The 26,132-nt window shown below is 38.6% G+C and overlaps 1 protein-coding gene across 14 annotated transcripts in view; it reads left to right on the top strand.

Moving 5' to 3' along the window:
* The window catches only part of LRRC7 (leucine rich repeat containing 7), a 169,669-nt gene that overhangs the window by 70,761 nt on the left and 72,776 nt on the right, over positions 1–26,132 (top strand). For all 14 annotated transcript variants that reach the window (XR_008331018.1, XM_053392072.1, XM_053392085.1 and 11 more), the window contains 3 exons: positions 3,082–3,160; positions 7,436–7,525; positions 10,324–10,380. Coding sequence is in view for 13 of the 14 variants with exons in the window: in XM_053392072.1 (XP_053248047.1) it covers positions 3,082–3,160; positions 7,436–7,525; positions 10,324–10,380 (226 nt within the window). In the remaining variant the exon portion in view is untranslated. The remainder of the gene's footprint in view (positions 1–3,081; positions 3,161–7,435; positions 7,526–10,323; positions 10,381–26,132) is intronic.

The raw sequence follows: 26,132 nt of genomic DNA, 5'->3' as shown, positions 1-26,132 counted from the left end.
TCCCATCACCCCTCTCTGCTTCACCCTCCAGTTGCTAGATTGTGAGAGACTGTGTCTAGCTGTTACACATGTATCATGAACCCACATGCATGTCTAAACACTCACATGTATTCATACACACAACAATGAAAGTTTTGAGATATTTTGCTAGACTTACAAGGTCTAGCAAAATTATGAATATGTGCTTGCCCACTCTCACTTTGTCCATCTTTCAAATCAAGAGTTTGGAAGAACTCTTAATTTCCTAGTGAGAAAATGACTAAAATTGGCTATCCTGTTTGCTTCCCCCTCTGTGTTTTGCTTTAACAAAAGGTGAAAGAAAAACTGTAATCATAGTAAGTGATTAACTGAACCAGACTATCTCTTTGTCTGCCTCCTGTACCACCATTAGCTTGAAAGCATCCATTCAGAATGTTAAGTAGATTTTAATGGTAGCTAGTTTTACATGTACGGTCTTTACAGGGTATGCTATATTTTCAGGACACTTGAGATCAGGGTGGTACCAGGGTCAAGCAAGGTTCATGATGGAGAACCTCATGTCATATTTTAGTTATTTCAATTGTATGGTTATGACATGCTAAACCGTAGAAATAAGCTCAAATTCACACACCTGTTCACACAACATCTCATCAAGATGGCAGCAATAGAACCGCCAAAGAATACTCATTAGACATTTACTTGATCATGTTTGTAGTTCCCCCAAAAGACCACAAAGTCTGGAGAGCAGTTCTCAGTCTGAAATATCTCTATTGCTGGGTGATCTACAAAAAATTCTGACCGGAATCCTTAGCCTCCTTCATCTCAAGGACTTCATGACATCCAAAGTACCAGGAATGTCTTCTATTCTTCATTGGCCCATACCATTACCAATTCAGAGCCCTCCCATTCAGATTGGCCTCATCTCCAGGAGTCTCCACAAAGGTAATGGTTGCACTGGTATCTCACCTCTGCCTCCAGGGCTTCTACATCTACTCATATTTAGACAACCTCCACCTTCTTCTACAGATTTTTATGAAAACATATTTTATAAAAGATAATAGTGAAGGTTAGTCCATGAGGACAAGTGGGCAGTGCCCCACTAACTTTACTCAGCCCACCTCTGCCTTCTTATGTCCATTCAGTCCAGGGGTTGATATTGGCTGTCAGCTTTCTCCTCTTGCCTCTTGGTGCTGCCCATTATAGAACTTACTTCCGAGCCAGCCACTCCCTTCAGCACTCAGGATCACCTCAAGGAATCATGAAAATCATGACTGGGACCCACATCTATAACAGGGAAAGAGCTTGCTCAGGATCAGGGCGGCAGCAGCAAAATGAAAAGAAAAAAATTATTCTAAGGTAGATGTTGGTGCTGTGATGGATTGCTGCCGCCTCATGGGCACCACCATTTTAGCACAGCAGCTGTTTTGAACACAAGCCATAGGAGCGGAGGCAAGAGCGCCATCTGGTTACGTCCGGCCAACCTTCAGCCATATTTCTGATAATTGCCAACATGAAGCCAATTTGTCAGCTTTGACTTGTTTGTATCTGCCCATCGTTACACCTCTGTGCTGCACTTTTAATATGAACGCTACAGGAAGAAATCCAGCATGTGAAGAAGCTCTCATGACAAAGACTTGTAAACAGGGGCGTTTAGCAGAGGAGTCTGAGGGGAAAGCCTGGAGTTCTGACTCACAATGTATGTAGGACCAAGAGACATGGACTGTGAGGGAGCTACTGCAGTGACCTGCAACAATTGTGCCATGTTTGTCTTCCTGCCTGATAATGTGCAAAATACACCTGCAGCAAGAGTAATATGGTTGCTTTACCTGAAGAGAAGGTGGGGATAAGGTGGTGCTATATATTCAAGCTGTCCTATGTACCTAAAGGTGTTTGCTAGGAGATTTTTTTTTAAAAAAAAATTGCTAGAAAAGTTTGTTCCTTTTCAAAGACAAGGAGTCCTTGAATAAGGACAGTCTCCTAGTCCTTGGGTGATAAATTCAGCTTTGATACTTTGTTTTTCTGTGTCATTGCTTGGTGACTTCCTTTGCATTTTATCCACCTCTCAGATGATTTACTCTATTTCATTTTCAGAATAAACATCCACTGGCTATAACCTTGACATGCGTAATAAAAAAATTAACATAAGTAAGTTCCAGTGATGAGTCATGGGCTAAGAAGAAAGACAATATTAATACAAGTACAAGCAAAGGCAGTAGCACCCGCCAGAGCACTCTTCTTCCTTTACTAACATCTTAAGAACAGCAGGGATCTTTCTGTTATTGGCACATAATTTGCAGTTGTAGGTAGTTATGTATTAACACCAGCTGATCCTGTAACATTGCAGTGTGCTTTCAATTAGCTCTCTTCTTCATTTTTCAATCATATATTGCTTTTTCAGTCCTCATTCAGCTTCTCATGGCCAAGAAGGCCACAGTCTTGCAGCCACCCAGTCAAGAGCCGTTTGACTGAAGTTCCTTGGATTATTAGACTTTAGAAAGTTTCTTCATTATTACATCATTAAATAATCTAGCTAAATTCTAGATTAAAGCAATTTATTAATTGCTGGGTAAAATGGATGCTGTTTAGGGTGTGTTATTGGCTAATAGCACATCCCTGTATTCCCACAGCAGAGGTTTTGGTACTGACTGTTTGTGGTAGTGTATTTGTTTACCGGCAACAAGATGTTATATATAGGTGAAGGGGAACCCGTGACCACTCAGCCCTCACCCAGAAGAAGCAAGGATGAGGCATGTTTAAAACAAAACAGGAACTTTATTTGCTCATGCTCAAAGGCATTATAGCTTAGTAGTTACTTTTGCAAGGCACAATACTTTATTTCAAACAGACTTCCAATGAAGTATAAAGGATGGCATTTAGAGGGGGAAATGGTTAGATATGATCCCTCTACAGAAGTTCTTCCACATGCTGATAGAGTTCTTTCAATCCTAGCCATACCCATAATTTTTAAAAAGCTCAGATATAATTACTACAATGTGTGGAATTGTGATCTGCTTAGGACTAAAATGAGAGTTTAGGTACTTTAAAGACCAATCATTTGTTGTATTCCTTCCCTGATAACATACATCTTTGTTCTCTTTTTAGGGATCCAAGATTTCCCAGAAAATATAAAGTGCTGTAAGTGTTTAACAATAATTGAAGCCAGTGTCAATCCTATTTCTAAGTGAGTATCTGTCAATGAAGTTAAATGTTCCCTCTTATATATGTTCAGTGGTTTGCATATTAATGTATGTAATGTAAAGTGAAGGTATAGCACATGGATGGAATTGGTTATAATGAAGCTATGTAAGAAATTTTTGACCAAACTGCGGGAGGCAGTGGAAGACAGGAGTGCCTGGCGTGCTCTGGTCCATGGTGTCACGAAGAGTCGGACACGACTAAACGACTAAACAACTAAACAACAACAAGAAATTGAGTGAAGTGTAAAATAGCCTTACAGCAAATTCTGCAGTGACTGCTAGGAAAAAAGGTGGACACATTTTAAGAGTTGTACTGATTTAGTTTTCTATATTGTTTTTTTATTTTCAATTAGGATTTATTTCTATAAAAACATACACAAACAAAATTTCAATATTGTAAGTTTTTAGGGTTATTGAAGAGGGTATGAAGGCTGATGCCATGGAGAACCCAATATGAGGAAGACGATAAGCTCCCAGTTTATAAAAACCATTTTCCAGCATTTTTTAGGAACATGGATAAGTTTCTTTTACCAAGTCAGACCATTGATTTATCTTGCTCAAAATTTTGAGAAAGGTAAACTCTGCCTTAGGAATCCACATGGGTGTGAACCGAAAGAGGCATAGCAATCCCTGGGGCTTGTAGTGGTTTAAGGAGGATTATATTTATTTACTTTTATTTTTAAAAAGTATTTTCATGCTGCTACTCATATACAAATCAAACAAATATATGTATAATAAAAAACATATAAAAATTAAAAATCAGAGATCAACTCCTACAGAGAGATATTTTCTTAATTGCCTGCATGAGCTTGGAAACAGAGAAAAGTTATTAGCAAATGTTTAAAGATTAAAACAGAAGAAGCCTGCTGAATCTCTTCCCTGTTTCCCAGGCACAGGAGCCACCCACCAAAAAAGGCTCAACCTTCCCAGGATTCAAGCAAAGTTTATTAGTCCCCATGGGGGCAACCACTACATTCAGAGTTTTTGCATCCTCTCCTGATTTCAGATGTCATGCAGAAATAGAGCTGTGTGTCATCAGCATAGTGACACCTTACTCCAAAACTCCTAATGACCAATCCCAGTGGCTTCATATAGATGTTAAATAGTACTGGGGAGAGAATAATACCTTGCGGAACCCTGTAGCACAAATGCTAGGGGACCATGGAGTACTCATCCAGTGCTGCTCTTGGAACACAGTCCTGAAAGTAAGAATGGAGCCATAATAATATGGTGCCTCCAATACCCATCTCACTCGAGGATATCATAGTCGACAATATCAATAGCCGCTGAGATACTGAGCAGAATTAACAGGGTTGCATTTCCCTGTCTCTCACACAATAAGGGAATCCATTAGGGTGAAAAGGGCTAAAGTTTGGTTCTGAAATGGACTCTGAGTCCGGATTGTAATGGATCAGATAAGCAGTCTCATCCTTGAACTTGATTTCAGTGGGAATGGAAATCAGTATGCCAGCTCCAAAGCTGGCATGTTGAGAGACCTTCCTTTTCCCCTCTCTGCTATTAGAGCACCAGTGTTGGAAGAGTGAGAACTGTAAAAAGGAGGCCTTCATGGGTTGGCCTGCTCCACTAGCAAATCTCTCTTTCCACACAGAGAGGGTGATCTGCAAAATCTTACAGCCCCTGGAATGCCTTGGTAGGAACCATAGAATTGTGCCCTTCAAAACTTGAATTGATCCATGTGGTAGCCTATTTCCCAGCCAGTGCTGTCCATGTGGATCATAGTAAGCCAGTGCTGAAAGAGCTGCATTGGCTGCATTTTTTTCATAGATCAATTCACATTGCTGATTGTGATGGCCACCTCCCAGCCACCATGAGTCCCTTTCTGTCTGAGGGCAGGGTGTTCCCTGATAATACAGAGTGTACCCCTCTGTTCAGTCCAGTCTCCCACTTTAAATAACAGCTGTCGCCAGACAAGGGATAAATTATTTAGCTTCCAAAATTTATTGGGATCTCTTAGGATAGCAATGTATTAAAGCTTCTAAGTGCAAGGGTGTTATAATTAAGAGAGAGAGAGTACACCATGGCAAACTAAGGCCCGGGGGCCTGATCTGGCCCAATCACCTTCTAAATCCAGCCCATGGACGGTCTAGGAATCACTGTGTTTTTACATGAGTAGAATGTGTGCTTTTATTTAAAATGCATCTCTGGGATATTTGTGGGGCATAGGAATTTGTTCATTTCCCCCAAAAAATATAGTCTGGCCCCCACAAGGTCTGAGGGACAGTGGACTGCCCACCTGCTGAAAAGGTTTGCTGACCTCTGGAGTACACCATGTTTATGAAGCAGGTTCTAAAGTTTACCAAAACATAAAAAATGAACTTTTTGGGAGGTGGGGAAGATATGCCATGCAAAAGTTACACAAACCCACTATACTCCCTTCGGAGCAAAATAAAGCTGTTTAAAACACTATCCACTTTCCCAGGACTAAACTGTCTCCAAACTCATTGATTCACAGAAGAATCTTAATCTGCTTTGTGTTCCTCTTTCATGGGTCTTGTCACAGGATGCCTGGGGTTGCCAAGGGAGGAGCATAGGTAACAATAAATGACATGACAATTGGATCAACCACTGTATGGGAAGCCGTACTAACTTGTTCTTTCCAGGGTGGGTGTCAGGAGCCCTGTGAAGGTATCACGGAGTGGGTGGTTAAGTCTGGAGGAGCAATGGGAGGAGCTCAGAGAGTGAGTCACAGTAGATTATAAGCTGCCCCCTCTGAGCCTCAAAAGGTATCTGATCTCTGGAAGAACCCAGTGTTCTGGGGTTGGAGAATTAGACCATGGGAAATGCCCAGGTGGGATAATAGAGAAGTGTCCCACCCCTCTCTCACTCCTCAGTGGCCTGACAGCCACAGGTGACACAGCTGACTTGTAACTTGCCTTATGTGCCGATGTGAACTACACCTTGAGAACTGACAGAAATGGAGTTGTGAGTTAAAGTTCTTAACTGAAGGGGGAGAGTTTCCCTCAGGCCTAGAGTACCGGTCTTGCACGTACTTCCCATCCAGTATGGAAACTCCTTCAGCATCAAAGGAGGAGCTCATGCAGATTGTAGAGGCACAGCCCATGCTGACAGAGGATAATAAAGAGCAAAGACCACTGTGGAAAGATGGGTCATTATTTGACGGCATGTCCCGTCAAAGTGGTTGTCAAGACACTAGCACCGGAAAACTCCCAATTCTAGCTCTTTTACAAGTCTAGGAGCTGGGACCAAAGAAGAAATGTGGACCTCCCATGGAGTCCCTGAGATGCCACTGCTGCCCAAACCAGCTATCTTACCCGATGTTCTGCATCTCCTGTTGAGGGAAAGGGATACCCACTTGAGTCGTGATCAACTCAGAGCAGCCAGCGACTTTATGGACTGAGACTTTGTCAAACAGCTCGAGATATAGTTGTGGAAGCTCAACAAGCTGCTCACTATGGAGACCATTGTCCCAAGGGAGGCGGTGCTGGTGTCAGGTGTTGTCACCCATGCAGTCACTTCACTTCTTTTTGGAATTAATTGCTGGGCCACCAGAAGAACTTGAAATTTCATCTGGCAACCCTGTTGGGTTTTCTCATTGTCTTGGTGTTGACCTGGCTTACTTTGCATGATCCATGCATCTCCCTGGGGCAGATATCACTGGCCTTCTCCTCAGACTACTGTCGGCATTGCCAGGGGATCCCAGCTGTTCTGGCCATGATAGCCCTATCACAAGACTCTGGGGAGACCTGGCCACCTCTCACAGGCAAGAAGTGCTCCGTCATTCAATTACACAAATTCAAAGAAGATGTAACACACAACCCAAATAAGAATTATTATGGTCATTTATGGGTGGGGGTGGGGTGGGGATAGCAGCACATTTCATAGATAGAGCATGGTACTCATTCTGCATAAAATGCTATGTTCTCTTGGTAACAGTAAAAATAATGTTTAATTCCAGAGGTTGTAAAAAGTGTCATTGATATAATTTGCTTGTAATTTCAAAATTAAATCCACTACCAGAAAGCTTACACAGACAAATTAATGGGATGATGTAATATTAAATAGTTAGGTGCATAAATATCAACCTAAAAGAGCAAGATAGTGTATCATTTGCTGGAATAGATGGCAAAATGTTAGATCTAAGAAGCAGCTCAATATATTTTATCTATTCACTGTATAGCAATGAAGGTGTGAGTTAGGATATATATCTGCAGGGACTTACTTATATTGTTCCCATAGTAACAACAGTATGAAAGCTAAAGCTTTAACTTGTTTTTTAGGCTCCCAGATGGCTTTACACAGCTTTTAAACCTGACCCAGCTCTACCTAAATGATGCCTTTCTGGAATTTCTTCCAGCTAACTTTGGAAGGTAAGCACAAATTGTGACACTTCCCTTTTATGAAAAAGCATGTGGATTTTAATTTTTTGATTGAGGGAGTTGGGTGTTTTTAGCCAAGGAGGAGGAGGAGACTAAGAGGAAATATGGTAGCCATCATCAAATATCTGAAGGACTGTCGCATGGAAGATCAAGCAAGCTTGTTTTCTCCTGCTACAAGAGGGTAGGGCGTGAACCAAAGGATTCAAGTTACAAGAAAAGAGATTCTGACTAAACATATTACGGAGAACTTTCTGGAGGTTTTTAAACAGAGATTGGATGACCACCTGTCATGGATGATTTAGCTGAGATTCCTACATTATAGGGGATTGGACTAGATGACCCTTGGGGTCACTTCCAGCTCTACAGTTCTATGATTCTTTGATAGTTTACAAACTATCATTCTAGTTTTTACTTTTTGATAGCTATGATAACACTTTCTTTCTGAATTAGAAGTGCAGTCATGTCTACTCAGAAGTAAATCCAGTTGTATACCCTATATGATTGAAGACTTAATTGGTGTTTCTTAGGGTAACCTGACTTGGAGAAAGAGATCCTACTACTATTGTAATGAGAGATTGATAGAGATGGAAGAGGGATAATTCTGAGCTGAATGACATCAGAGCTTAAACCCCCACACCAACAGGCTATACAGTAGACTGCTGAGGCCCAGTCTTTAATCAACAACACCAGGAGTGGGGCAGTACCGCTACTTAACTGTGCAGTGAGGGGGGCAAGGTGAGGGGGACACACCAGTAGAGCCAGTCAGGTGTTTCCGCCAATGTGCCCATGCTAACCTGACTTTGGCACCACCCCTTCACCCAGTAAATTACAGTGACGCCATTATTGGGAGGCCATCACCACAGCACCACCCTGACCCACTGACTGCTCCTGCTGCTACAACAGTCAACATAAAGATGGAATAAAATTTGCCAGTAAATGTATTTCAGTGTGGTTTGGACACTGAGGTCTGTTGAAATGTGATGGGGCATTTTTTTCCTGGGGATGAGAAGAAACAGGAGTGTTTCCTGACTTGTAAAATAAATATATGTGAAAACAAGTAGGCAACTTGCTGCCTATTGCTTTTAAACTGTTAACATTCGTCAACAATTGCTTTTGCATGTAACTGCAAACCATGGTTTGACACAATGGGAACAAGCCCTTTGATTGCAGATTTTCCACTTTAACTCATTTCAGGTGAGATACTCAGGTTCCGCTTAAATATCACAGCAAAAGTAACAAATGACAATTTGAAAGTTGCTCACACTTCTGTTTTGCTTTAATGTATGGATCAGCTCTGACTCATAGCATCTAATATAATTTGCTTTCTCAATGTACTTTCTACATTTTTTATCTACCAGTGGAGTTATTTGAGGGTGTGTTTCTAGCTTTTAGACACCTTAGTTACCTAAACTAATGTAGTAGCATTCTTTTAACATACCACCTGGATCTTGCAATAATAAAAGTTAGACTAATGTGGAGTGGGATTTTGACATTGCCACATTATTATTTTTGTTGTTTCCTGTTCTATTTCAGGGGAGGCGTTAACCCATAAAGCCATAGAGACTTCTAAAGTGTATTGGCTTGTTCGGCAGGGGGAAAATAATAACGTGGTGCGAATTGGCTTGAATTGTTCAAGTTATATGAATGTTAAAATAATATGAGCAAACGAAAGCTCTTCTAGCTCTTCCAGATAATAATGCATTACATAGTTTTAATAGCTTTCCAAATTGTAGTTTAGCTTCTTTAAGCAGATCAGTTTATTTTGCTTTAGATACATAGTGAGAGCCTTAGGCTGTCAGTGGTTATGTGAGAATCAACTGTGTGTGATACACACAGGAAGTATTTGCATATTTCATATGAAATTACATTGTTTGCTCTCTAGAGGATGACAAGTGTATTTATCCTTATCAAAAATTACAAACATTGTGGGAATATGTTTTGCTGGGATCCTTGAGAGAGCATTAGAATAGTTTCTCTTTTCTTGTGTCCCATAGGAGGCCTCTTCTTATCTTAATTTTCTCTTTTAATAGAATCATAGAATTATAGAGTTGGAAGAGACAATGGGGGTCAGCTAGTCCAACCCTCTACAATTCAGGAATCTCCACTAGTTCATACATGACAAATGGCCATCCAAGTTCTGCTTAAAAACCTCTAAGGAAGGAGAGAGTACCACCTCTCATTGGAGTCTGCTCTACTGCCTAACAGCTCTTCCTGTCAGAAAGTTCTTCCTGATGTTTAGTCGGAATCCTTTCCTGTAGATTTCATTACTTTAGCTGACAGAAACAAAATTCATTGATTGATTTTCTACAATTCTCTAAAATATATGATATCTTGAATCATGTGTAAGATGTTCTTTTTTTTATTCTGTTTGCTATGAAATGAATAAACCTTATAAACTGTCATTTATAGCAACATTTATTTCAACATTCTGCATTTATGCTTGTTAATTGGTTCTCTATGGTTTGTCAGGATCTTCCAGAAGAGCACAGCCGGCAATCACAGCTGATGTACACTGTCATGAAGTTAGATAAAATTCTAGAACCGCAAATATCTACTGAATATTAAGAGTCAGCATATTTGTCTTAAGTAAATAATCTGCAAAAAATAATTTCAGCTACAGATATATGGCTATGATTTTCATTAGAGGTTGGCCAGGTGAATTGGATAAATTTTATGCAAATATATGGTTAGCATAATTTATGTTAAAACAAATAGCTTATTAGCAATTCTTGTATATGTTTAATGACTTCCTAATTTGAACTTATACTTTTAAATTTTGATACTTTTAGACTTGTTAAATTACGAATATTGGAATTACGAGAGAATCACTTGAAAACTCTACCAAAGTAAGTGCTTATATATTTTAGTTACCTCAAATATTCAAAGAATTGTCCCGTCCCCCCCTTCTGTTATGAATTGTGCTGTTTTGTTGTGGGATTCCCACTGCTGTTTCTATTTTGGAACATTGTACCACTGGGGGATATATTAATGGCTATAAATATAAGCAGAAATGAGTAAAAGGTAGATAAGAATTAAAAAGCATACACATTCTAACAAACTTTAATCAAAATTTGATAAATTATGGGTAAGACCTAACCATTGGTAAACACATCCGTTACACATATATGTTTTCCTAGTATTCTAGATATTAGTTTTGTTTGTATGTACCAGCAGCCTTCAACTGGCTGATGAAAACCAATCTTACTTCCCAATCTTGGTAACTGCCCATCTACTTAGGATGGACTTCCTATCATGCACAGGCAGGATCGTGATTAAACCAGCAAGCTTAATAAGTGTTTGTAAACCAACTTCAAACTCTTGTTACTAAATCTGGTTATGATGAAAAACCTTTTTCTTTCTTTTTTTTGCATTTATGATAAGTATTCAACTTGTTTGTAATACTTGGCAGCTCTGATTATATTTGCATAATATCTATATTTCAGAGCCCAGGATATATGAGTCAGAGAGCATATAACATAGATTACATTTGTGTTTGAACCCTTTTTTAAAAAAACAACGTTTTTTAAAATTATGCAGCAGAGTCATTTTAATAACTATCAAGCATTTACCAAGACTGAGCACCATTATGAAAGGTAATGCTAGGAGAGGCTTTGTATGTGAATAAGGGGAGTTTTAATCTCTCTGACAGTATTTTTTCTGAGCTCAAATAAGGCTAGTTCAGAAATATCAGTTTGTGCATAAACACATGGGAAGGCTATGTTGAAACACATGCAATCCCTGCCTCCAGTGTCCCCATCCTTTCCAACTGCAGCCTTGCTCCTTTGCATATTGGGTAGAAGGTTTGAAATGTGATCTTTTCCACACGCCTATAATGTTACAGGAGAGGGATGCAGGTGGCGCTGTGGGTTAAACCACTGAGCCTACGACTTGCCAATCAGAAGGTCGGCGGTTTGAATCCCCGCAACGAGGTGAGCTCCCATTGCTCAGTCCCTGCTCCTGCCAAGCTAGCAGTTCAAAAGCACGTCAGAGTGCAAGTAGATAAATAGGTACCACTCCGGCGGGAAGGTAAACAGCGTTTCCGTGCGCTGCTCTGGTTCGCCAGAAGTGTCTTAGTCATGCTGGCCACATGACCCGGAAGCTGTACGCTGGCTCCCTCGGCCAATAAAGCGAGATGAGCACCGCAACCCCAGAGTTGGTCACGACTGGACCTAATGGTCAGGGGTCCCTTTACCTTTATAATGTTACAGCATTAGGAAACCCAGGTTATGCTTCTGATCGTAAGCATATTCAGATTAAAATATGCCTTCAGTCCTTCCTGCTCAAAGCAAGAAGGTTGATGCTGGAACTAATCAGGTCAGTAGGGGATATTGGGTGATGTTATGCACAGCCCTGCACTCTCTGGCCACTTTAGCTCCCCTCACCATATGTTCTTTGAATGGCTGTAATAGGACCGCTGTGCATCCTCCTTGAATCTGTAGGCCAAAACAGTTAAAAACCCTCACTGATCCAATTTTTTTTCCACTCACCAAGCAAATGAACAAATGAAGCTGTCCCAATATGGGAGTGTCCATACGTCAGAGTAAACCATTGTTAATGGTAAATGGTTTACTTTAAACATGTGTATGGCTCCCATTTTGCACCTCCTGTAATGAGAGCAGGAGCAACAAACCATGATCCTGGCTTAGCAATTAGTCTGAATGAGGACTTCTGATTTGTTTCACACCAAACAAACCATGAAGGTTTGTTCTTGGGTTACTAAATGTGGTTTGTTATGAGTGGAACAAACCATGATCCTCAGTTCAGATGTAACACTAAGCCAGGGATCATAGTTAATTCTCCACACTAGCAGTGGAGTAAATCACAGGAGCCATAGAAACATTCCTAGTAAATCATAAACTATGGATTACCATGACATTTGATCCATTTTTCCTGTTATTATCTACCTTGACTAGTGAAAGATGCTGAATAGGATCTTTACCCAACCTGCTGTATTGTGCTAAATAAATAAAAATAAAGCAAATTAAATAAAAAGGTTTCTGGGATGGGAAAGTTTAACAGTGAAAACATTCTCTCTGCATTCTGTTACAACAGAAGGCATTGATATGCATTGCTATAAATAAAAAAAGAAACTTTATTTGATTTTGGATGTAAATGTGATTGAGATGAAATAAGGCAATTTGTGCTGTACACATATTCCCCTTTGAAGTTTTCTGTGCAGAAAATAGATTTGGACACTGATGTTGGTGGGTTGTAGATGGCCTCCCTGAGGCCTATTGGAGATTTATTAAACCTTTGGGTTTTTTTTGCAGTTAGTAGCAAAGGACTGAAAAAACTATTTTATTAATATACATACTAGTTATAAAACACCACTTTGGCTTTCACCTTTGGAGGCCATAGCTGTAAAAAAGAAAAATATGACGGAAAGTTGGGTAACTTATAGAAATTTAATTAAAGATGAGGGTGGAGAATTTAACTTAAAAGAGTTTAAGAATCTACCTGGAATGTTAATAACATGATTACAATATCATCATTTGAACGAAATATTTAAAAAGGATATGAAGTAGGGGTTTGGGGAACAACTATCCCAATTAGAAAGAGACCTGTTAAATTGTAGTGTTAAAGTGATGTCTGAAATGTACAAGATGTTATTGGAATGGGAGACTAAAGGATGAACAAGTGAAATTTTCAATGATACACTTGGCTATAGATGTTGGTCATAATATAGAAATGGAAGCATGGGAACGATTGTGGAACACGGATATCATATTTACAGCATGTTATTATTTAAGAGAAAATTATATGAAAATGCTATATAAATGGTACCTAACTCCTAGTAGATTGGCAAAAATGTACAAATTAAAGTCAAATACTTGTTAGAAATGTAAAGAGAAAGAAGGTACCTTTTTCACATGTGGCGGTCTTGTAATAAGGTTAAAGCTTACTGGGAAATTATATATAATGAATTGAAAAATATGTTTAAGATGACCGTAAAACCCCCCAGAAGCTTTTGTCTTTGGAATTATAGTATTAGAACTACTCAAACAATATAGAAATTTATTTATGTATGCAACTACAACTGCAAGAATGTTATTTACCCAAAAATGGAAAGATGAAGAGGTGCTGACGAAAGAAGATTGGATACAGAATCTAATGGAGTGCGCAGAAATGGCAAAACTTACTGGAAGAATAAGAAATCAAGGCAACAAAATTTTTAGAAAGCAATGGAAGTGGTTTATTGAATATTTACAAACAAACTGTAAACAGATTAAGACACTGGCAGGATTATTGTAAAAACCTGCAGTTAAAAAAAGAGAGAGAGAGAGATTAGAATAGATAAATAAAAGAATAAGTTCAGACAATTTGGAGTATGCAGGAAAGGACAAAAATAAATGTAAGGAACCGCAGAAAGAGGGGGGAAAGGGAGTTGAAATTGATAATGTTAAAACTTGGCAAAATAATTGATGTAATGTATATAAATAAGAATATAAATGACACACACACACACACGTTACATTCTCCAGCTCCCCAATATATGCTGTGCAGATGTCATATTTTCCCTCTTGCTGGTGTCCTATAAACACGGTTAGAAACTCTATTTAAATATAAATCTTGTTTATTTTATTTTTAAAAACCCTGCTTTTGAATATGTCTTTAAAAAGCAGTTATTTTTAAAAAGTAGCCAACTACAACATTATATACCTCCTTTATCTCTAGCATCCCTTATCTCTCTCCCCGATCAGCAAACGATCAGAGGCTTTGTTTCAACAACCACTTCCCTCTTTCAAAAAAAAAAAAAAAGCATGATCTGCTTTTTGCCCCTGGGCAGTTCAGCTCAGCTCCAGGGACCACACATTCGCTCCATAAGATGCACAAACATTTCCCCTTACTTTTTAGGAAGAAAAAAGTGCGTCTTGTGGAGCGAAAAATACGGTATGTGAGCAGTCATTCTGGGCGTAGGCCTCTGGGGAGTAATTTGAGACATCCTTTCCCAACACATTGGCACCGTGATAGTATTATATACTCCTGTTGAGTATTCTGACTAAGACTACAGCAGGATCTAACAGGTACTGGGCACATTTACGGGGGAAAGAGCACTGCAATTTAGTCAGGTGACCTCTCCTTGCCTGAAATGTCAATGCTGTGGCTGCAGTGATGCTACAGTTATATTATGGTGCTGACCTTCTGCTAGGCAGTTTGGAAAACTTCCTGCCCTTTCCACACTACCTGACAGATGACAGGATCATCTGCTGGGCAAGAAAAGAGTGCTGGGATGCAGTCCAGATGCTCTTCAACAGTGCAGTCATATATTTTGCAATCTATGGAGGAAAGAGTCACAAAAACCTTTCCCCAATAGATCAATGCCTATTTGGATGAAGAGGTTGGATAGAATGCTTACAAAGGTATTCAAAATGCATAAGATTGTGCTGAAAGTGACTGTTGCTACTCCTATGTAAAATTCTGAGAGCAGCAGTGACCATGTCATTTGAAGAGGGGAAATGAGGGGGAAAGATTGCAAAGCGTGTGTGTGGTGGATTTATCTCTTGCTACAAATGTTTCTATTAGTACCCTAGTTAGTATATTTTTCAAAACAAATTTGCTTCCATACTGCATATATCCCCAGAAGATAGTACTTAAAGGGCAATAGGGTATAGGAGCCACCCCTTTCCATGAATTTTGAGGCATTCTTATTATCATCTTCATCATCCATTCACTATATACAATGCCAAGTTTCTATTTGTACTTGAATTTTTTCTGTTCATTTTGTCCCATTTATAGAGAGATGCAAGTACTGTAGCTAAAAATAAAAACCAGTAGTTTATATTAAGCAGGGAAAGGCGTTCGTCTTAACCTAGGTCAGGGGTAATGTGAACAGTTGGCTAAAGGACATTGCTAATTCACTGAAAATGTAATTCCCAAATTATTCTGTTGGGGACATGTCTCTGAGGACTGTGTTGCTTGGTTGCAGCTCAGTATTGATTGAAGATAATGCAACTGTCTGAATTAATGATTAGATGTTTATAAATTGTCATGATTACTTATGGTGTGTGCTGGCATGAAAAAAAAGTTGGCTGAAAAGGGACAGTTAAAAATACTGTCTTTGGGATTTCCAATCAAAGTAAGCAGAATATAAAAGCACACCCTTATAATACAAAATTTTCAGTTCCCTAGATGGGAACTTGCTGGAGTAGAAATATACCTTCACTCCTGTAGAACTATTCCTATATTTTAATTAAGTATTTTAATTTCATAATGAAATTGAAAGTTGAGCTTGCTGTAAGATGCAGTTAGGCAGTATCATGAAAGGTGTGTGGTTGTGGGTGTGCCTACTTGTGGCCTACATCCTCCTAGTAACATTGGGAAATGAAACACATAAAGCTGTGTTCTGTATTGCTAGCAAGGTACACATGGCAGCTAATGAATTGGAATGAGGCATGGAAAAACTGAATGCAATTATGACATGTCTTGTGCTTTTTTCGCTGAGATGTGTGAGTGGCTTCATGGAAGTCTCACATTTCCTGTAACACGTACTTAGGTCAGCTTTTGGTTTGATCCTGTCGGATTCTTATGTTAGTATGTGTTTTAACCTACAAAGATGAGTCTCTGTTTCATGTATCCTTGGAACAGCGTCCTGTGAGATGACCTACTATTCAGATAATGAGAATAACACTTTCTAAAAGAATGAGATCACATTATGAGAGGTGGAAGGAGGTTTATTTTTGGATATCGGCCTTCAAAATTATTTTTAAGATGTTCTGGGAAGACAATATTCTTTGTAATAAGAATTCAGTAGCACTGGGATGGAACATAGTATGACTCTCTTTCTTTTCTTGTAGTTTGATATAAGGTTATTGACAATTTGCAAAACATAACTTTATATCCTTGCATGTTGGCAACCATTATTTGTGGTACTTTCAAGCAAGCATTTTGCTTTTTTGTGTAAATAATTATTGAGCACCTAAATATTATTGGTCCATCTTGTAAACAGCATACAAGTTCAAAGATTTATAGTTTGTACTGAGCAGTTTGTATCCATGGAGTCTTTCTACAAGAAGATGGAGGTACTTGCAGTGCATATAGTTTAAACAAATGTGAACAACAAAAATGGCTTTTAATGCCAGAAATATATTGCCATGCTCATTGTTTAAAATAAGTTTTAGTAGTTACAAACATTATTTTCAGATTAAATGTGTATTTTTAAAAGTATTTTAAGTGGAACGTCTCAGACTGCATATTCAGTGCTGCTACATGCTTAGTTCTTCCTTCAGAAAGTCGTTCCAATTAAGTTATTTATTTTAGGAATGTTGGTTGGGGACATTGCTGCAGCTGCCCGTCATCTTCTTTCCCCTAGAATGCCTATGGGGTTGGCTGAGCATAATGCTTAGTTTGCTTACATTCTTCTCAATCACTCCCCCCCATCACTTGCCTCATCCAAAAGTCTGAATTAAATGCTCATTTCACTTGAATATTATTCAGTGTAACCCATTTCCCCATCTGCCCAATTTCTCTTCCTTCCACCTGTACATACCCCCTTCCAAGTACTGTTGCTTATCTTTAGAATTTTCTTAACTGAGCATGCGCAGCCTTATTACTTTCCCTGCCTCTTGCACATGCTTTTTCTTCTTCTTTTTTAAACAAAAACACTGATGGAAAGTCATGGTTTTCTGCATACTTTCACAGTTACTTTGCTAAACTGCCCCCTAGTCATCAGTGATCTGCTCGTGCCTGTGCATGGAATGTCCATTAGGGGCGTGATTATACATCTGCATTTCTTTAAATATAGTTTTTTGAAGGACAATTATACAGAGTTTTTCTGCTTTCTACAGATAACAATTTTACCAGAAAATAATTGCATTAAAAAGTGAAGTGTTTGCCTTGCATTTATTATTTAAGTCATAGCACAGTAAGCTATACTTGGTTGCATATGCTTTGTGTATAAAAAAACCCCCCCTGTTTTCATTTCCAGCAGTTCTAGTTAAAAGATCTTGAGTCATAAACCTGAATAAAGACTTATGATTGAAGCCTTGTATAAATGGTATCAGAATATATTGTAAATAAGTTGTGTATATCACATTTCTGTCTTTAATAATTCACAGTTATCTTGCTTATTATTGATAAAGCCATTAGGCAATTATGCATTTGGTGTAAGTAGCTCATTTTACATTGTATTTGCTGAAGATCAGGTATATCATAGCAAAGATTATTATAACATAGAATTTATACATATCATATTACACATAGATATGTGCAGAAACCCACCATGCTACTTATGATGTGCATCAAAAAGATAGAAGAGGTGGGAAGAGTGTGGCACCATCTTTGCATGAAGGCTGCACCTGCATATTGAAAAACTTGTCTCCAGTTTTTTAATCCAAAGCACCTGTTCATGTTTTACTTTAAATAATTATTGATCAGACATATAATATTGTCTTTTTCCTTGATGCATCATTTTATTTGACTGTACTTCCAGTTACAGTTTTTGGAGTTGTTTAGATACAGGTAGTAATTAGAGTACTACTTATACTGGCAGTCTATTGAACACTTTTACAGTCATCCTGAAAGGTTGTAGAAGAAGTTAATTAGAAGTCAGTACCAGGGCATCTCCCTGAAAAGTCCTACTAAAACTTTTAAAACAATTCCTGTGTTACAATTGAATTTGGAATTTGAAATGACTCTTGTGTAGGTACAATTAATGATCCTCCACATTCTGTTACAGAATCATTCTGACTTTCATTGTCTTTGTTCATCAGTTCTCATTTATTTATATCTTAACTGTTTTCAGTTTGAATTAATCCTACGTGAACATGATTGACTAAACTGAACAGTTCGTATCAAGTTGCCTGTTCCCTTTGTAAACAAGGCACTTGTTTTTCCAGTGACTTGGGAGAGTATAACGTCTGGTTGCAGACAGTCTGTTTGAATTAACTATTGCCTACCAGTGATGTCAGCACCTTCCCATGCACTAAGATACTTTGTTCTATACTTTAGTCCTAAGATATTTTATTCCGCTTGAAAAAGTTAGGTGTCTTGGGAAAACTAAATTCCCTAGAGTACCTCTGCTGCCGCTGTTGCAGGATCTGAGATGCTAGGAAATGAGTAATGGAGATCTTCCACTAGACAGACCTCCCTTCTTTAGCGGCTGTCCACAAAAGGACAGGTAAGTGGGAAAAGAAGAAGAAGAAGAGGAGGAGGAGGAGAGTTTGGATTTGATATCCTGCTTTATCACTACCCGAAGGAGTCTCAAAGCGGCTAACACTCTCCTTTCCCTTCCTCCCCCACAACAAACACTCTGTGAGGTGAGTGGGGCTGAGAGACTTCAGAGAAGTGTGACTGGCCCAAGGTCACCCAGCAGCTGCATGTGGAGGAGCGGAGGTGCGAACCTGGTTCCCCAGATTACGAGTCTATTGCTCTTAACCACTACACCACACTGAAGAGAATGGAGAGTAGGGCTGAGAAGCTCACAGTGTAGCAATTTGTTGGGAGGTATCTGAACCCTGTTATAACCCCAGTTAGGTCATCAGGTATATTATGGCATCTGAATTTCAAAACAGGGCTTTTGAAATTCAGATCCCATCATATACCTGTTTCCTGATTTTACAAAACCTGCTTAGTTTGCTCAGCCCAATTTGAATTGACCTGAGGGATGTTTTCCCAGCACCATCTGCAACTTGCATTTGCAATCTCTGCTTGTTCATCTTGCAGGATTTTTTTGCTGATAGTCATTTCCCCCTATTTTATAACATTTTGTTGTATCACAGTACCAAACAGTTTATCAACATAACATTTCTAATTATTTACTTGTCTATATAAGTAGATATTTTCTAAAAACAAATGATAGCTTATATTCCTAAAATTATTTCAGTGCACTAAGCATAAAATTGTATTTGCACACCTAAAAAGCAGTTCTTAAACACAAAGCCATGGCAACCCCCCCCCCCATTTTTATTTTTTAGGTCTAACTGATACAGGGTTCTGCTTCACTGCTGAAATGCCTGTACTGTTTAACAAAACGTTTAGAAAAATAATAATCCAAAATTAGTTATACATGTTCTCAATTTCCATTCAATTTCCTGCCTGTTGACATCTCAGATTAATTCATTTCCTATAACATTTTTAATTAAATATAAATTAGATTGGCTAGGACATTTTTCACTATAACATGACATCTCTTAATCGCCAGTGTTATGTTAATACTACTCAAGGTTGAATTTCCTTTGAAATGAGACACAATACTTGATTAGGAGTTAAGACTATAAGAAGAGCCCTGCTAGACTGCCATGCTGTTCTCACACTGGCCAACCAGATTGCTATGAGACGTCTGCAAGCGATACAGACACAACAGACCTCCTCAGCAACTGGTATTCAGAAGCATACTCTCTCTGGTAGTACACAGCCTAATAACCATTGATAACCTCCATGAATTTGTCTACCCACCTTTTAAAACATCCAAGTTGGTGGCCATTCCTTTATAAACATTACAATCTATACACCTATACATTGTCTGTACTCTGTCTGAAGTACTTGTGTCTGTCTTGACTCTTACAACATTCAGCTGCATTGGATGTCCTTAGATTCTAGTATATTCAGGGAGAGATAAAACTTACTTATTTCCATTTTCTGCATTTCTTGCATAATCTTATACAGCGCTATCATGTCCCCCCTCCCCTCCCTCCCCCCCAGAAATTTCCAAACCCTTTTCTCATAGAGGAGTTCTTCCTAGCCCCATTATCATTTTGGTTGCCATTTTCTTAACCTGTTCCAGTTCTGTAACATTCTATTTGAGGTGCAGCAACCATTGGAGGCTGGTAGAACCTACACTTGTTGGGACATCTAGGAGGTCCCATGGTTGGGGTTTAGGTCCCCATCCTCCCCCCTTGTGAGGAGGAGGTACGACTAAGTCAACCCCTCTGTGGCTTCCCCCTCCCCCGGTTCAACTAAGAAAGGATCTTAATGCAACTTATTCTCATGAAAGTGGACAAAGATTGTGGGCAGCATACATCATCCACCGAAATTAAATTGTAACAATTACCCCAGTGTCATACTGTGAGCTTCATGGCTGGGGGAGGTTTTGAATTCAGGTCTCCCAGGTTCAAGCCCTTTGAGGTGGTGATAGCAGCAGCTTGTGGGTACATAACTAGCTGCTGCAAGATGGGGTAACCACAGTAAAGATCTTGCTTCTTTCCTTATATGTTCACATTTACTTTGCAGTGCAGCCTCTAGAAACATGTTTATTTGTACGTGAGACGGAAGAAGTTCAATAGAACTTACTTCCAGGCAAATGTGTATAGGTTTAATGTAGGATATATCGGTCAGTTCCAATCAACTGGGAAATCTTGATAAGAGTTCCTGGTGTCTTTAATGTACATTTTAAAATACTCACTAAATTAGTGGAGGGCAGACTTCAAGCTTGTGTGTCAGGGATCTACTTTGTGTTTTACTAAAACTCCAAGAGCCACCAACTACAGCCACTCTGTTAAGCAGCTTGTTTTGTTGTAATCACTGTTGCAGCCCCATCCTCCTGAAATAATTTCATATATAAATGTTTAATACATTTAGAGTTGCATTTATACAGACATATCTATGAGCCCTATTGAACCCTATAGGAATTACATCTGAGTAGTCATGTATAGAATTGTGCTGGCACTCTCCTCTTATATTTAAAATGATTTAAATGCTACAAACATAAATATAAAGTTCAAAAAAAATCACAACAAAACTGTTTAGGATAGCTTGCAATTTCAACAGAAGCCTCCATAATTCTCTCTCCTGTCCTATCAAAGAAATAGTTTCCCTTTGCAAGTTCTTGCATTAATTTCTCTCACCTATTTCTTTCATACTAATCTTACAGTAGAGGCAAAAGGGGGGATTTTCCCTTCTTACCTCAGTCAAGGAAATGTCATGTATCTGCAAAAGTCCCGCCTCTCTGCTCTTTCATGCATGCACACACCACTAGGGACCGAGGGAGGACCTGATGAAGGAAATTACATGCTGCGCATTAAAAAGAACAAAAAACTTGGGGCCATGCAAGAATTTCCCCACCCCTCTCCCATGGAGATTAGACCTTAAGTTTTCTGCTTCCAGGTGTGGCTTCTGAGAGAGAGAGAGAAGCAAGAATATTGAAACAAGAAACACCCTACCCTCTCTGCCCTGTGCTTTCTGTGAGAGAGTAGCTTGATTTTATTTGTGTCCTCTCTTTGGAGACAAAAGAGCGATTTACTGCTAGAGATTTTTATAACGGGTGAAGCAGAGAAGATGGACAGAAACTACTCAGTCACCAGTGGGCTGGTTTGGTAGAAGGCAGCTTCCAACATTCCTGTGACAATAACATGCAGAATACAAAGCACTTACACTATTCACAGGTATTTTGCATTCAGTGCATTTCTATTACTAGAATAATCTCATGTTGAGAAATTACTAACGAATATATCACAGTCTTTATTCATTTTTTCTGCTAATAGAACTGATCAGAGATTTATTTCACAGGTTACAATACACAGTCTTAAGATTCCACTTTGTGTTAAGACAATATAGGCTTTAATTATTCTATCATCCACTTTAGCCTTGCAAGCTCTCAGTTGGAAACTCCATAATCTACTTTCCAAGGTCTGTGTTTCTTCTGGTAAAACTCCTGCTCTGAATATTTATAGTTTATCAAAGCTTCAAATTTTAATGAAACTGCCACTTCAAACTGAAAGTTTTAGGACATGAATATCCTTTTGATTTTCTAAATAAGATTAACTGCATTTCAACTGAACTAATCCTCAACTGTCTGATGGTTCTCTGTGGACTGTCAGCAGTTTTAATAACTTTTAAGAAATCTTTACATGCATTTGAAAAAATACACTGGCCTGGATCCATAACACAAGCTGTTCATGTGCGGAAATCACTACTGCATGTGCTTGAGATAATTATTTCTGGCATTAGCTCCTTGTGTTTCACCCTAAGTCCCCACCTGCAATAAAGGGGACCTTTTGAAGGGATCCTTGAGATATCCACTGGAAGAGGGAGCTAAAAAGCTCCCATGTGCTATCCAAGGCTGCCCCTTCCTCATTAAACAGAGGAAGGTAACCTCCTCAGGCTAGGGAACAAGGAGGTGAAGAACAGAGCTTTTATGCACCCTAAACTATCTTGATGCCTCTGGGTATGGTGGAAGACAATGTCCTGTCATCACTGATAAATTAAAATGCAACTGAGTCCTCTTGGATTCTACTTTGTGGAATGGAGGAACATCATTTTGTCCTTCTCAGGTCGCCCTGATCTAGACTAAAGTCTGATTAGGAGAAAGCAGCATTTTAACATATCTTAGGAGTCTTGGAAATTGATGACTTATTCTACCTTCATTTTCAGTTGTGAAGACATTTGTTATTCACTAACATTTGAGAAAATATATATATATCAATGCGTGTGAAAATATTGTTCATCTTACACCTCACAGTGATACACTACTTCTGATATGAAGCAGAACCTTCTATAGGGCTGCTTGCCATAGGAGAATATTGTTAGTCATAGAAGGAGGCTATATGTACAGATTGGGTGCTCACACTTTTGTCTCTGTATCTTATGTAGCAACCTGAGCAAATCATTTTCTACAAACTTAACAATAGTTGGCTTCATTGCCGTAGTAAAAATATTGAGAGAAAGCCTTGATGACACATGTTGTTCTTACATAGATTAAAAAAGAATGGCCAGCAGTAGAGATCTAGTGTGTATTCAGATGTGGTATGTATGTGTTAAAATCATTTTTTCTTTACCTCCTTTTACCTATATTGTGCTGAAGTATTTTCACAGATATAATCAATGTAAATGTTTAGATGGATTAACTTCTTTTATCTTGTATCTGACAAATTTAATTTAGTCTTATACAACATTTGTTGTTATTATTAAAATTTGTATACCACCCTTCATCTGTAGATCTCAGGGCAGATGACAACTTAAAAAAACAAGATAAAAACTGCAAAATACATACTAAAAATAAGAACAAATACAAACCAATAACCCCCCATCCCCTCCCACAACACATTTAAAAGGGTATCAGTTGTTAATTAGCCAAAGGCCAAATGTAGTTTATTGAGAATTGTTTACCATGACATAATTCTAATCGATTGGCAATAGATAGAAAATGAAAAGTAATGCCATATATTTTAAGATCAGAGAAATAACAAATCATTTATTAGTGTATCTAGCTGCAGCTCAGCAAGTAGTTTTCTACCGCTTGACAGATTTGAGTAATTTCATGCACAGTTGAACTTTTAAAAAGCAGAGAAGTACAATTATGCATTCTATTTCTCATTTAGTATAACTTCTTTATTCTACATGATCTTGCACAGTGGAAACTGCAAATATTTCTGTCCAGAATGATGACCTTGATATTTCCTGTTGAAATAAAAATCAGTATTGGGATTTAATACTCTTGCAGAAGATTTTGTACTCTGGCATTTTACCATCAATATGTTGTTGCCAATATATTAATAAGCAGTGTGAACAAAAAGAATTAAAAACTCCTGAAATTGATGATATATTGTAATTGATCCTATGTCGTATGGATGTGGAACCAATGGCATAACTTGCTTGCTAGTTAAATGTGTGGGGGGGAAAGGTTTACCTGTTGATCATTTATTATGATTGTTGGGTGCTATCCACGTAAATAGATCCATTACTGCAAGGACTTTTGGCTATGCAAAGGAACTTCTCTCCCTCTCCTTGTGCATCCCTATGTCTTCCAAAATCTGGAGCGGATTTCAAGAGGATGTCAGAGTGCTCAGAGAGAGGAGAGGGAGAGGAAGTTTGTTGCACAAGCAGAAATACTTCCCGATAGCAAATCTATTTTGTTGGATATTATTTATAGCTGCTAGTGTCACAATAAAAAGGTAGCAACTCTGAGTGCTGTAGCCAAATGCACGTACCACTTTTGCCAGGTTATTTGAATTTAGGATTATTTTTAAATACAGTAATTTTAGCAAGATTAAAGCCAGTTTCTTAAAAATTTAATGAGAACTGACTATCTTTGTGCACATTAAACTGACTAAAAATGAGTTTGCAAGAAACTGGACATCACTAAAAGAGATTTTGATGATTAATTCAATGTAGGGCCACTAATTTAACGCTTAGGAAAGGGATGGTGAACCTACAGGCTACCAGGGTCTCTGTACGTTCCCTGGCATTCACACACCTTCATTTAGGCACCACCTGACCTTCTTCAAGCCCTCTATATATGACTCTCATTATAACAGCAGCCAAAGCATAACAAAGTGCCCCTTGCAGTATTTCTGTGATATTTGGCAACACTTTGGAAGTGTTCTGCTCACCTTTCTGCTGATGCTATAAAGAAGAAGCACTGCATGTCTAAAGCAGATAATCTGAATGGTAAGGATCCAAATGTCGGCAAGCTGAAGAAGTGACGTGTTGTGTTCCGTTCTGCCTATTTCCATGAGCAGATTTAAATGACCAATGGAAAGGTGAATATTGTTTGTTTCTTGGGGTGCGTGTGTTAAAGTGAAGGATAGGTGAGAATAACTGTGGGGTGTGTGTGGTGGCAGTAGTGGGAGGGATGTGCTGAAATGGTACAGAAAGAAAACATTTTTCTTTTCCCTACTGGCAGTGCGGTAACCCCCCACAGTTGATCTAGCCTGCAAAAGTAAGAGTCACATCTGCTATGCCAAGCACTTATTGGTCCAGCCCCACCCATTGCTGAAATGGATTTCCTGACAGCTTTTCACCAAGATAGTGCAGTTCTTCCTGGCGTAGGAAGGAGAAAGTGAAATTTGAATGAGAAGGGCACCTAACGACAAAAACAAAGAAAAAGAACCACAAGCAAGAAGTGTAAAACCTTTGACAATGCAGATGGCAAGGTTCCCTTCAAGGAATCATGAAGGTTTAGCACTTGCATAGATGAATCACTTGGATAATATTACAGAAATTATGTAATTGCAATTTTATACTGCAGCGTTTGACATTTTCTCAGAATAATTTTAAGGTCATATTAGCTTTGTCTTTAGTCAATTATGAAGAAAACCACCTTGTCTCTATTTCCGTAGCATGTTCTCTCAGCTTCTACTTTATGCACCATTATGACAATATTATGTTAATAGAGAAGGACATTCATTCTGGATTCTTGGTTTCTGCTCCTGAAATTCATACTTCCTGGCTACAGTCATTTAATCTTTTTATATTTAGGTTTTTCCATTTGTAAGAACAGATATTATTTCAGAGAGTGAACAGACATCCATAGGGAAAAGTAGTTATTTGGATAATTTGGTCCAATACACTTAGAGCTTTTAAAGGGAACCAGCATTTTGAATTGTGTTCAGAAATGGGCTGATGGCCTGCGCAGGTGGTACTGCAAGTGGGTGACCTAATCCTGACATTTAGCAAGTGTCAGGAGCTTTACCGGCAGAATCCTGTTTTTGAATAGTCTTTGAGGGCAATGGCAGCCCTATGTACAGCACAGTACTGTAAATCTGTTTAGATGTAACAAGTATATGTGTGACTTCTGTCAGGTCAGCTCCCCCAAACACAAGCTCAAATCATGATCACTGGTTAGGTGTTTTTGACAATGTTGTGTAATTTTTTAAAAAACAAAACAGAATGAGTTTCACATGTGTTATACAAAATAGTTTCCTGTATGAGTTTTATTTAAAAC

The sequence above is a fragment of the Podarcis raffonei genome, chromosome 6 (genome assembly GCF_027172205.1).
Source record: "Podarcis raffonei isolate rPodRaf1 chromosome 6, rPodRaf1.pri, whole genome shotgun sequence".
Classification (NCBI taxonomy): domain Eukaryota; kingdom Metazoa; phylum Chordata; class Lepidosauria; order Squamata; family Lacertidae; genus Podarcis; species Podarcis raffonei.
Note: the sequence above shows the minus strand (reverse complement) of the source record. Positions and strands in the feature narration are given on the sequence as shown.